Raw genomic sequence first — 13,838 nt, forward strand, 5'->3', positions numbered from 1 at the left:
AGAAAGTGTTTGTCTTAATTGATGTATGTATTATTTCATATTATGCCTTGTGTTTTTATACTTGTATTTTATATCGGTGAACCAAAGTTGTATACTATTTTTTGACGTATGTAAGTACTTTTGTAGATTGCATGAATAAATGACTTGACTTGACTTGTATTATTATGATCCGTTGGGGGATATATCAAGAATTAATTAACGGAAATCATTTAAAATTTTGAACTTATAACAATTTAATCGATATAAACAAAAAGTAATTTACATAATTAAAAAATAAAAGTTATATTCAGTCACACAACACGTAAAAAGTTTTCCTATTTTAAAGTAAAAATAAAACAACTATTTATTGCCTATTGTTGAATAATTCAATATGTACAGTAAAAATTAAATAACAACTATAGTGACAGTTCTTCAAATGATTGTGATTTTCCTATTGAAGGAAGGTTGTGTCTGTTGTCTTCGATAACAATTACATTATTGAGTAAATCGTCCACTTCTAGGTATATGTACCTGTATTCGTAGTCACCAGCATCATTCTGAAAGGTGAATATAAACACTTATTAAATTAAAAAAAAACCTATAAGTAATCATATTCTGATATGTTCAAAATAATCAGGCCTTCATTTGCTGAAATCATAATAAACAAATGTAAAAGGACACATCTTATGAAAAATATATAATGTCACAATACAAACTTACAATCATCATCATCATCATCCAGCCTTCTGCATCCAAAGTTGAACATAGGCCTCCCCTAATTTCTTCCAGTTTTGTCGGTCTTGGGCTTTCTGCAACCAATTCCCAGCAATCCTTTTGACGTCGTCTGTCCATCGTGTAGGTGGTCTACCTCTACTTCTTCTGTCTTCTCTTAGTCTCCACACTGTAATTTTTTGGGTCCACCTCCCGTCCTTCATTCTGGCTACATGGCCCGCCCAATTCCACTTCAGCCATGCTACTCGCTCTATGACATCTGTGACGTCTGTCCTTCTGATGTCTTCGTTTCTGACCCTACCTCTGAGAGTCAGTCCAAGTAGTGACCGTTCCATTCTTCTTTGGGCCACTGTGGGCCAAGTTTCGTGGCTGTGGCCTGGGTTAACGATAATGTTTCGGCGCCGTACAATAACATACTTCAAAAATGTGATTTCGATAAACTTTAATTACAATTTACACAGTTATTAATCTTCTCCTTTCTCATAATCCTTAGTGCACTTCAGGGGGTCGGATGTCAGGTTCCTCCTCTTATCCATTTCTTCCATGTGCTTCTATTGGTGGCCAGGTTCTTCATATCACTTATACTCATGTGTCTCCTTTCCCCTATATCCTGGATCTGGCCCATCCATGTCGTCCTTAGCCTTAACTTTTTTCTTTTGTTGCCCATTTTGGCCTCATGTACCTTATTTGTTAGTCTCCAGGGTTGTATGTGGCCAAACCAGCTCAATTGTTTGTTTTCGATCTTCCTCATTATCGGTTCTTGTTCCAGCTCTCTCCTTATATCTTCATTTCTGAATCTCTTAAACTCCGTAACTCCAGCTACCAAAAAGCAATCAAAATTAATATCTGGATTCTAAATCTGAATTCAGAGTTGATGAAATTTAATTTCGAGACGAATCTGATAATGTAAATATTGCATTTGAGTGACATTATATCTTACATAAGGTGTGTGAGGTTTCCTTTAAAAAATACAATGACTTGTCCACAGAATCACATTCAACTGAATACTGAAATGCTGATAACACTAAGTACAGTGAAACTTGGATAATTCGAATCTCAGGAACCGTTAAAAAATTCGAATTAAAAAATAAATCTACACAAACAAAGATTACCTACAAAAACATATGCAAATAATGATAAATATCAGTAGTTGATCAGCAAAAAACAGTAGTTGATCATTTTTATCGCTGGAGATGTTTTTGTTCCTATTCTTGCCCGAGTTTTGTCAACCTAAAAAATGGGCCAACAAAATTCGGCCAAAAATACCAACTAAAACATGTGCAAGCTATAATAAAGACCTCTACTTTATTTTTTTCCAAAGAGATCCGAAATTTTTAGCTGTTTCTTAGAATTTAGCTTCTCAGTAATGACAAAAGATTCTAAGATATTCAGAAAACATAGTAGAAAAGTTTGAATTATCCAAAATATAATTCGAATTATTCACGACTTTTTACCATTACTTATATAGGAAATGCTAGGGACCAGAATAAAAATTCGAATTAAAGAAGATTCCGAATTATGGAAGTTCGAATTAAGCAAGTTCCACTGTACCAGTATCGTATTTAAGATAAGTAAAATAAAACTAATCAACAAGAATAATCCAATAGACTAATAGACGATAAAAAAGGGCCTATATGAAACTTTTGTTATTAAATGTGTAAATCTAAATTTATATTAGACATTGGACATACAACAAAAATTACTTCAATTTACTACAGCCTAAAATATCTATTATTTCATTCATGGGAGATTATGACCAATAGAAAGCTACAGAAATAAAAATTACAGCGATAATTTTTTTCGATAATTTCCTGTCCTCAAATATGCCTGTCAGATGCCTTTCATTGCTACGCAAAAATACATTCAGTGACGTTAATAATTAATGTTTTACAACTTGTCACAGATACCACCAAGAAACAGGTTTAGCAAATATTCAGGTGAAGATATCAATAAAATATTAGTTAAAATGATTTAAAAAGACATATAATAATAAAGGCAGTTTTTGTTTTTATTCGATTCAGAGTTGGACCACCATCTCCATACAGCTATTTCAGCATCCCATACATCTTCAGTGAAGCTATGCAGTCACAACTCTGAAGCGAATATTAACAACCCTGCCTATTTAAGGGAAATCATCGCGATACAATGATTCCATCTTTTGAGACGCAATCTAGCGACATCTCTCGTAAAACGAGGAAAACAACGAAAAGCCCTAGATACAAAGTTTACTACTTTTTAAACAATTAGAATAATTGAAATAAAAATATAATAAACAATATTTTAAATCCAAGACTTTTCGTTAATAAACTGCTTTCTGGCTGCATCCTGTATCTCTGGCTTTTACAATATATAAGCACAAGAGATGACGAAAATAGGAGAAAGCAAATAGAACACTTTGGCCACACATTTACCTTCTCTCCGTCAAGGAAAAGGACCAAAAGACAGTTTCTAAATACTCAATTCTGAGTAAAGATGAAAAATAATAAAGGCAGTTTTTGTTTTTATTCGATTCAGAGTTGGACCACCATCTCCATATAGCTATTTCAGTATCCCATGCATCTTAAGTGAAGCTATACAGTCACAACACTGAAGCGAATATTAACTATTTATGGATGGTGGTCCAACTCTGAATCGAATAAAAACAAAAACTGCCTTTATTATTTTTCATCTTTACTCAGAATTGAGTAAGTATTTAGAAACTGTCTTTCGGTCCTTTTCCTTGACGGAGAGAAGGTAAATGCTTGGCCAAAGTGTCCTATTTGCTTTCTCCTATTTTCGTCGTCTCTTGTGCTTATATATTGTAAAAGCCAGAGACACAGGATGCAGCCAGAAAGCAGTTTATTAACGAAAAGTCTTGGATTTAAAATATTGTTTATTATATTTTTATTTCAATTATTCTAATTGTTTAAAGGCCGCGTCCCACCATCAAATAATTTGATCAAACTGGTTTGAGCAAACTGAAAGTGACAGTTAGTGACGTCACATCCTGAGTGTTCATTGTGGATAATAATGAAAAATTTTAATTTTAAATAAAGTACTTCCGGAGTTTGCTCAAACCGTTTGATCAAATTATTTGATGGTGAGACGCGGCCTTAAAAAGTAGTAAACTTTGTATCTAGGGCTTTTCGTTGTTTTAAAAAGACAGTTTTATGCATGAAAAAATCTTACCAAATTACTCTCAAGCTCTTAAAAATTATCGATTTGTTTTGCCCTCGTGACACTGTTAGAACTCTCGTATACTACTGAAAATTTTTCTGTAATTTTAAATAAACTAAGGGTTGAAAAAAAAATTCAGTAGTAATTGCACAAGAGCTCTAAAATTATCGATTTGTTTCCCAACTGACACTACCAGTTTTCATTTCACGACCCGAAGGGGAGTGAAATTATGTTGAAGTGTCACGAGGGCAACAAATCAATACACCCATACCTCGCTATACGGACGCTCTGTATACGGCATTTCGCTATAACGGCCCTGTTCAATTACGGCACGGTTTCGATGTACGGCCTAAAATGTTTCGCTATAACAGCCCCATGTTGTTATTCTCGAGCAAACGCAATCCCGATCCACACTATTTTCTATTTCCACTTGTTTATGCATAATTTGAAAATAAAATGAGATGAGGCCCATCTAAGGAATATCTTAACATTTTAAAGGGAATTATAGAAAAAGGTGGTTATAAACCTGAAAAAGTGTTTAACATAGACAAAATAGGACTTTGTTGGAAGCAAATGCCTGATCGCATGTACATTTCAAAAACCGAAAATTCTGCGCCTGATGGTCTAAAGAACGATTAACTTTGCTACTTGGTGCAAATGCCACTGGTGATTTTAAGCTAAAACCACCTAATTTGTCCAAAAATCCAAGGCCTATTACAGGACTAAATAAAAATCATTTACCCGTTTTATGGAGATACAGTGGAACCTCGATAAGTCGGCCCCCGATAACCCGGAAGTCCGGCTAACCCGAACCGATTTTCATCAGACAAACATTTCAACAATAAAAATGTATGTATCTAGGTATTTTTTTTTCATACATATTATGTTAAAACATTTTTCGTACTTCCGGGCCTAAAGTGACAACTTCACTCCCTTGTGACAGGTACTAAAGTGTCACATTTAATCCCTCCGGGATTAAATATTGACGAAACTCCCGGAACGATTAAATCACAAACAAACGAATTTAAGGGATATTTTATTGAAAAATATAATTAATTAGAATGGTAATTAACGTTAATATTCAAATTAATGATGGCACTGTTTTCTGAATTTTTGATCACAAAATTTCGGTCAATTTTATTTTTGGTGTTTCTAATCGCAATTAGGAAGGAATCGCCCAAATCTCTCACATCGTCGATTTCTAAATCAACCAACTCTTTTCCACGACAAGCTCCCGCAACGCCCAAAATAAGTGCAACCTACAAAAAAATTGATTTCTTAAAATTTCTGAATATAAACAAATTTCCAAATTTACCTTAAGCATTAAATATTTATCATCCGGAGCCTCCCGTAAGAACTGATCTACCTGCTCAGACGTGAGAATTCTTGACTTCTTTGGCTTAAATCCCTCATTTCTTCTCTTCAAAAAAGCTAATAATTTTGGAAATTTACTTATATCAATATCTTCTCTAATGTTAATAACCGATTTCAGCATTGAGTAATGTGCCCAGAGAGTTGAGGCACAAACCGCTTTTGATTTATCATCGAAGTAGACTAACAGCGCATTTTCAGTAGGTTGTCTCACATTTTTTAAGCGGCACCACTTTTTAAAAGCATCGTACTGCTGCTCGTATAGTTTTCTAGATTTCGGTGGTAACAATTCTTCACCTACTTCGGCTGCTCTTTTATCAATATCAGATACACCTTCTTCACTCATGATACCAATAATTATCAATAACAATGTTTCTTTACAATGACACTAGTAATGACAATGTTTCTAAATTATAACTGTCACAACGCAATGTTACTATGGTAACTTATTTTAAAGACAGTTTATTAAATGAGTTGAAGAGAGAAAAAACTGATTGAAATTATTGAAATAATTAATAAAATCATACCGGAAGTACGAAAAGTATCGTATATACCTTGCGACTGAAGTACATTTAATCCTTCAGGTAAATTATGGCCCTCCCTGCGGTCGGGCCATAAACTTTACCTTCAGGATTAAATGTACTACTTCAGTCCCGCGGTATATAATGTACTATTATCTGTAGCCTCTTCTGGATTGTCTTAAAAATATCGAGTTTCATTGATAAAACTTCGCTTTGACCATAATATAATATTTGAGAGATAATGGGTATTTGTGTAATTTGAACTATATGATAGTGAAAATGACTCATGGCACAAGGCAGCGGCAGAGCGACGTTCATTATTTTGGGCTATCACAAACAACAGAGGCACGTGTTATTCCTTTATTTATTTCCAACTGTCTTTTAAAAAATTCTTTTTTAAATAATGGTCTTTTAAACAATGAAAGAGCCACTGTTCTTAAATAACATAACATCGTTCCGATGGCAGACAGACTGACTGAGTTTTTTTACCTAGAAATGAACAATACTCTATACTGTCTATACTCTATTCTATACTATACATACTCTATACAACTATAGGTAAGTTAGATGTGTACTGTGCATATATATTTCATGTTACTTTAATTATAACGGTTTTTATCTATAAGTATACCGTATTTTATTAATTTTTACCATGCTCTCCGGCTAACCCGGATTTTCGATAACCCGGATCGGCCGCGGTCCCGATTAATCCGAGTTATCGAGGTTCCACTGTACAACAAGAAAGCTTGGAGTTTGTAGATTATTTTTGGTTTTTAGAATCTATTATTATTTTATATACCAGTGTATGTTTTTTTTGTATGCAATTTTGATTTAAATAAAATAAACAGATAAAATGCATTTTTAACGACATACCAGTGTATGTTTTTTTTGTATGTAATTTTGATTTAAATAAAATAAACAGATAAAATGCATTTTTAACGACAAACCATGTAACATATTTAACAAATTTGGAACTTATCCCATTAAATTTTTATGAATTTTTATTAGAATAATTGATTTGTTATACGGCATTTCGCTTTGCGGCCATGTTTCGTGGAACTTATCTAGGCCGTAAAGCGAGGTATGGGTGTATTAATTTTAGAGATCGAGTGTAATTCGCTGAGATTATTTCATGAATAAAACTGTCTTTTTTGAAATCATTTTATTTATTTATTTATTTATATACGGTCACAACCATTTACAAAAAAAAACAATACCTAGGTTAAAATATATTTTGACTAATATTTTATCGATATCTTCACCTGAATATTTGCTAAACCAGTTTCTTGGTGTTCTCTGTAACAAGTTGTAAAACATGAATTGTTATTAGTGTCACTGAATGTTCATTTTTGCGTGTTAACGAAGGGCATCTGACGTAACGCTTCACGATGGTATATTATCAAAAATTATCGCTGTAATTTTTATTCCTGTAGCTTTCTATCGGTCAGAATATCCCATGAATGAAATAATCAGTGCGATATTCACTGAAAAAATAAGATCAGTTTTCAAGACGCTACCCTACAATGGGTCAAGGAAGTGAATCTTCTTATAGTATTTTTACTACAAAAACGTTATTACGTAGGTCAAAATCTTTGACGTAAGAGAACTGTCAAAACATTAGAATGTGACTTTATAATAAACATGGCAATAATGAAAAGTCACATTCTAATGTTTTGACAGTTCTCTTACGTCAAAAATTTTGACCTACGTAATAACGTTTTTGTAGTAAAAATACTATACTTAACTTTTTTGTTGTATAATTTCTTATGATTTTTTCCATTCATTTCCTTTAATATTAACTCGTTTTAATTGGTAAAATATACATACCTCGGCCATATCCAATTGAACAGTCCCAGAATGAAAAGATCCTTTTAGATGAAACTTCATTCTTAAATGTTTTCTTCCATCTCTTCCTGTGTATGCAACATGTGAGACATGCTGCCTCCTACCCCTACGAGTCTGCTCACCGTAAGCTGTAATTGGCAGTCCTAGTTTATCTTCAACTCTATGATCAGCTAGACACTTTTTTACAGCTTTAGAATAAATATTGTTGGGACTTTTACTGCAATAAAAGAAAAATGCAAGTGTTGATATTGAGTTACAGTGTAGATTACTTACAGTAAAAAAAACAAATAAAAAAATTTAGTCAATGTGGGAAATTTAGAAAAACTTTCTGTCAAAGTTTATGTACCCCTATTCTGAACACTTCTATCTTTTTCCTTAATAATGCTGTTTTATTATGGGTAAAATACAATAATGGCGCATGGAGAACCTACTGATCCAAAAGTGCGAGAAATTATTATTCATCAGTACCATAAAGGGAAAATACTTACGTGTGTAAATTGACTGTAGCACAACTATTGATTTTAGTATAATTAAGAAATACAGTAGAACCCCGCAAATCCGAACTAATTGGGGGGACAGCCTGTTCAGATTCCGAAAAGTTCGGATTATCCGAAAGTTAGCCTTAAACCGGGAGTAGTCGTGCTCACTTCTGTAACGTCGATAGTCGCGTGTGAGATTCTATCTCAAAATACGAATTTAAAACAAATTTTTATTTTGTACCATTTTTATCTGCTTTTTATATTGATTTTTATATTGAATATGTATTTCTAACAATTTTATTAAAAAAACCTGTGTTAACGGCCACCTGCCAACATCGGCCACCTGTCCTAACGGCCAGTTTAAAAATTTTCCAAACCAATTATATGTAGACTACAAAAACTGGCAATAGCGTCCACCTTTCTATATAGGCCAATAGTTCTTTCATTTTTAGTGGCTGTTACTGACAAATTTTACTGTACAGTAAAACCTGTGTTAACGGCCACCTGCCAACATCGGCCACCTGTGCTAACAGTCAGTTTAAAAATTTCCCAAACCAATTATATGTAGACTACAAAAACTGGCAACAACGGCCACCTTTCTATATCGGCCAATAGTTTTTTCATTTTTAGTGGCTGTTACTGACAGGTTTTACTGTGTTACGAAAAAGGATGAAATGTGAGATTCTATCTAACGGCGCGACTACTCGCAGGTTAAAGCTAATTGGCTCTCCCCAAAGCCATAAATTCCACAAAAAGAAGAAGAAAAAAATTCTTACGCATTACTACACCCTTCCTCGAGACACTTACGAAATTTTATCAAAATTGCAAAATTTTTCATCAAGTTATCGCGAAAAAGGATAAAAATTGAGATTCTATCTCACTGCACGACTACTCGCGGGTTAACTAGTAGTTCAAAGCTTTCATTGTGATTTTGAGTAGTCAAACGTTCTCGCAAGAGTGTGGACAATATTTTTGGACTCAAGTTGACTACGAGAGAGCCAAAGTAAGTTTGTGTTTAACCTTTATAAACACTTTTTAAACCTATATATTAAAGTATAATATTTATTTTTAAGAAATTTTAAATGTCAAAGTCCTAGTAATCCTACATTGTCCAATTTTCTGGCTTTACTCTGTATAATAAACATGTTTTTAAGTTTTTGTCTTGAATTTTTAAATTTTTTTCACTTTCCGTTGGTTCGGATTTGCCGAAAGTTCAGATTCGCGGGGTTCGGATTTACGGGGTTCTACTGTATGGTGAAACTGCCAGTATTGATGTTGACTTATTGGTAATGATAGGAAGAAGAAATACACTACAAGAAGAAACTGTAAGATAGAATAGAGAAACTGAGATGAATGTTTTAGAGAATGATGTCACAAATATATTCACAAAAGCAATCTTAGTTTTTATAGGTATGCATGATAGCTTCTTGCTTTTCGCTCATGTTGGAATATAAATTTTTATTTTTTGATTGATTCAAGTAGGCCAAAGAAAACCCATTCTTGAGAAAAAAAATCATAAAGATAATTGTTACATTTGGGTCAGATCTTTGGCCAGAAAAAACATAGCTGAGACAAAGTTATCTATAGCAACAAAATCAAATTCGATGTCTGTCTGGGAGATTACCAAAAGAATGTGATTTGAGAAAAAACAGAAGCATTCCCTAAGGAATGTCTCAAAAGGACTGCAGTTTCCATGATGTAGAAACAGGCATTATGGGAACTTTATATTTTACTGAAGGCATAGTAAACACAGCCTTGAACATTCATTTTTACTAAGTGCAGCAAAATTTTAACAGGACAGATCCTCATGTCATATAGCTAAATCTATCAGAAAGTGGATTGGAGAATATGACATTAAAATTTTGTCACATCCTTCTAGCAGCCTGGACCTCAATTTTTAACCCTTCGCTTCGTTATCGAACGTATTCGTTTCTTATCTGTTTAGTATACGAAGCAAATACGTTCAATAATGAAGCGAAGGGTCAAAAATTGAGGCCCAGGATCTTAATCCAATAGAGACTCTTTGGCACAAAATGAAACAAAGCCTAAGAAATAACCCACAGCATACTTTGCCACAACTGTGTACTAAATTGCAAGAAATACGGGATAGATTCACCCCTGAATTCTATGAGGGCCTAGTTGATACAATGCCTAATAGAGTTCAGGTTGTTATTCAAACTAAGGGTGATGTTAGGCCTTATTAATTATTATTTTAATTTGTTCATTACTTGTTCCAATATTTAAGTAGTTCTTATAGCATTTTTTTATTGAACAATTAATTCTATAAAACCGTCATATAATATATGATTAATCCGTAAAAATAATTCCATACATCATAAAAAATGTTTATAATTTAAGAGTACATAATAGAATTTCAGTAAATTGGTGTTTTGTTCACAAAATAACTGTTCCAACATATAGTCAACCAATATAGATAGACCAGTTGAGTCTATATTCGTTAATATAATTGTAAGGGTTTGTGTAACCCTTCGAAAACATTTTAAAATAACAATATGTTTTACATACCTTGAAAATAGTTCATTGAACACAGCATAAAATAAACTACCCGTTACCACCAATCCAAAAGCTATTATTCCTAAATAAGATACAGTTTTTGTAGTTTCTTTTACTTTTTCTCCCAAGGGTTTAACATTTGTATCTAAATCTCCTCTAGTGGACGCAGCCAAACTTTTCTCTTTTTGCTTCGTGGACTGATGGCGTTTCGATGATAAATAATATACTAAAGGATGTACTTTATAAATTGTCTTGTAGTTTCTGGCTAGCATAGGTTGGACGATTCTCACCGGCAGCATATTTTAATCAATGTAGTTTGCAAAAACTTAAACTATAAAGATAATTCATTAGTTGTTAAAGAAAATGAGCTATGATTATTAAAATTAAGAAGAAAATAATTATTTACATAAAACAACTATTAATATTAAATTTCGTTTCCTAACCAAACTTTCTTCTTTTTGTTTAAAAATTAGAAACGTCAGTAAAGTAAATAAATTTCTTCTTTTTTAAAATTGATAACCAAGGTCACAGAGTTCTATAAATAACGTAGAGGTCGAATCTGGCTAGAGGGCGCTATTTTTGAGCGGAAAGCAATAAGGGGGAAAGAGTTTGAAAATTAAACTTGATTTAATAAAATAAGAAAATGTGGAATGTTCATTTAAAGATGGAGTTACTACGAATAAAATGGTATCTTTGGATGGTGAAATGATTGAGAAAAGCAATATATAGTTTTAAGTATCTAGGATCGGTATTACAGAGTACCTAATGGAGAAAATGGAGATGCATGCAGTAGAGGATGGATGAAGTGGAAAGAAGCGACTGGTGTGTTGTGTGACAGAAAAATTCCAATGAAGCTGAAGGGAAAATTCTGTAAAACAGCCATAAGACCGGCTATGATGTACGGAACTGAATTTTGGGCAGTGAAAAAGAAAGAGGAACAACGAATGCATGTGGCGGAAATGAGAATGTTTAGATGGATGAGTGGAGTGACAAAGAAGGATAAAATTAGAAATGAGTATATTAGGGGAAGTCTACGCGTGGGACCCATTGATGCCAAAATGAGAGAGCATAGGATATAAAAGATGGTTTGGTCATGTTCAACGTCGAAACGTTAATCACCCAATACGAAGAATAGCTGAAGTGCGGATTCCTAGAAGGAGTAGAAGAGGAAGACCAAAGAAGACCTGGGTGAGACGATAAGGCAGGGCATGTTTGGTAATAAAGGGGATTAATATTGATTATATGACCCAAGATAGAATTGTGTGGAGAAATGCAATTAAGAGGAAACAGTAGCGATCAACAGGTAGCAAAAACGCGTTCCAAGATTGCGGCTGTAATTTTGAATATTTTTCGAGATGGCACACGTATTCGTAATGTAATAAAAGAATGGCGGTACAGAGCCCAATTTGAAAAATATATTAATATGTGGAAATTACCCTGTAATTAAATACAATATTAAAAATCGAGCCTGTACCGCTATTAAGAAGAACAAAAAAATACACTTTCTTCAAATAAACTTTTTTATCCGATGCCTAGATTTTGTGTCATTTTGGGACTACCTACTAAAATTTTTTATTTCATTAGTAGTTCCAAAATGACATAAAATCTAGGCATCGGATAAAAAAGTTTATTTGAAGAAAGTGTATTTTTTGTTCTTCTTAATGGCGGTACAGGCTCGTTTTTTTTTAATATTGTATTTAATTACAGAGTAATTTCCACATATTAATATATTTTTCAAATTAGGCTCTGTACCGCCATTCTTTATTATATTACGAATACGTGTGCCAAGTATCTCGAAAAAATATTCAAAATTACAGCCGCAGTCTTGGAACGCGTTTTCGCTACCTGTTGATCGCTACTGTTTCCTCTTAAGGAAGCCGACCCCGCATAGGGATAAGGCAAAGAGAATGATGATGATGAATAATATAAGAAAATTTTAAAAGATCTCGCCTATGTTAGGTTTATTTATGATTTTTATCATGAATTAATGAAATTTGGGACTTGCTTTATCAACTTGAACTTCTCCAAAAAAACGTTGTCAAACCTTGTGATTAGGCATGCTGTAATTAAGTAGGTATAAGCCACAGGATATGAAGTACGTCAATTATCACTTTTTTGCTGTTGCAAAAATTATTTCTAGTAAATTCCTGCGACGCAGATGATTTATGTTTTTTTGGGGACTACAAATATCCATTTAGAATTATCCTATCCCCAATCAATTATTGGATTGATAGCTTTATCGCCTAGCCAAATTTGAATTTGGTATAATAACTCTCTTAATGTGCTCGTTCAAAGCATCTAATGTAGCACCAGCAGCTGCAGAAAGAGAGTAGTCGGTAGACCAAGAGTCCATTCTCATCTGCTCCAAAATTCGTATACCGCTATGCTTTAAAATTGAAAAAAAAGTTTTTCGGTTTTTTTTCACAACTCGGTACAGCTGGCTGTATACCATTAATTACATATAAGTAAAATTTAATAAAAAATGTTGTCTTGGTAAAAGGTATATTAGTTTAAAAAGCCCCTATAGGGCTACAAACATAGAAACAAAACGTTTTCGCTCTATAACAAGAGCATTATCAGTGTTACAAACAAGAACATGGTGAGCCAACCAAAAAATACAAAGGTCAAAGCCTTTCAAAAGCAAACTAAAAATCTTATATAGGTATAAGCATGGCAAAATCCAAAGGATGGATAAAATTCCTATGGCTACGGCCCTAGGGCAACATATGACTCCCACACGTGGTAAGTGGGTCAATAGGTAACAATTAGGTCATAATATTGCAAGAGGTGACAAGCAACTGAACAGTTATTGTCTGAAGACTTAGTCTGTTTTTGAAAGGCTTTGACCTTTGTATTTTTTGGTTGGCTCACCATGTTCTTCCCACATAACAATGATGTTCGCATCATGTTCTAAGCATATACTACCAACATTCGTCGGAGTATATTCTTTTTAGTATATGTGTAGTACAAGCATATAGCATCTACCTTAAAAAACATTCTAAATTTCATGTTCTTTGCATATACTTCAAAGTATATTCTCGTACCGAATATACTAAGTATATTCGTGTACGTAGGATCTCGGAATATTCGTAAAAGTTTATTCTTAGAATATACCTTTATCGAATATTCTTAGCACATACTTATAAGTACTTTTTTAACACATTATACTTATAAGTAGATACTTTTAAAATATCTTAAAATAATTTGTATGTATAGGAAGTATAATATTAGCCTTATAGAT

The 13,838-nt window shown here is 33.2% G+C and overlaps 1 protein-coding gene across 1 annotated transcript; it reads right to left on the bottom strand.

Moving 5' to 3' along the window:
* Positions 1 to 208: 208 nt before the first annotated feature.
* Positions 209 to 11,063, bottom strand: LOC114324618 (mitochondrial import inner membrane translocase subunit Tim21). The gene is made up of 3 exons (XM_028272485.2): positions 10,610 to 11,063; positions 7,587 to 7,821; positions 209 to 536 (listed from the first exon to the last, which is right to left on the bottom strand). The coding sequence occupies exons 1-3, from the start codon at positions 10,894 to 10,896 to the stop codon at positions 396 to 398; spliced, it is 663 nt and encodes a 220-aa protein (XP_028128286.1). The 5' UTR covers positions 10,897 to 11,063; the 3' UTR covers positions 209 to 395.
* Between the last annotated feature and the right edge of the window lie 2,775 nt (positions 11,064 to 13,838).

The sequence above is a fragment of the Diabrotica virgifera genome, chromosome 1 (assembly GCF_917563875.1).
Source record: "Diabrotica virgifera virgifera chromosome 1, PGI_DIABVI_V3a".
In the NCBI taxonomy this organism is placed as follows: Eukaryota; Metazoa; Arthropoda; class Insecta; order Coleoptera; family Chrysomelidae; genus Diabrotica; species Diabrotica virgifera.

Excerpts from the sequence above, each read along its gene's own strand:
- LOC114324618 (XM_028272485.2), bottom strand. The coding sequence starts at position 10,896 with ATGCTGCCGGTGAGAATCGTCCAACCTATGCTAGCCAGAAACTACAAG. Across the intron at positions 7,822-10,609 it reads TTCAATGAACTATTTTCAAG|TAAAAGTCCCAACAATATTT; the intron begins GTATGTAAAACA and ends CTTTTATTGCAG. Across the intron at positions 537-7,586 it reads TTCAATTGGATATGGCCGAG|AATGATGCTGGTGACTACGA; the intron begins GTATGTATATTT and ends TTCACCTTTCAG.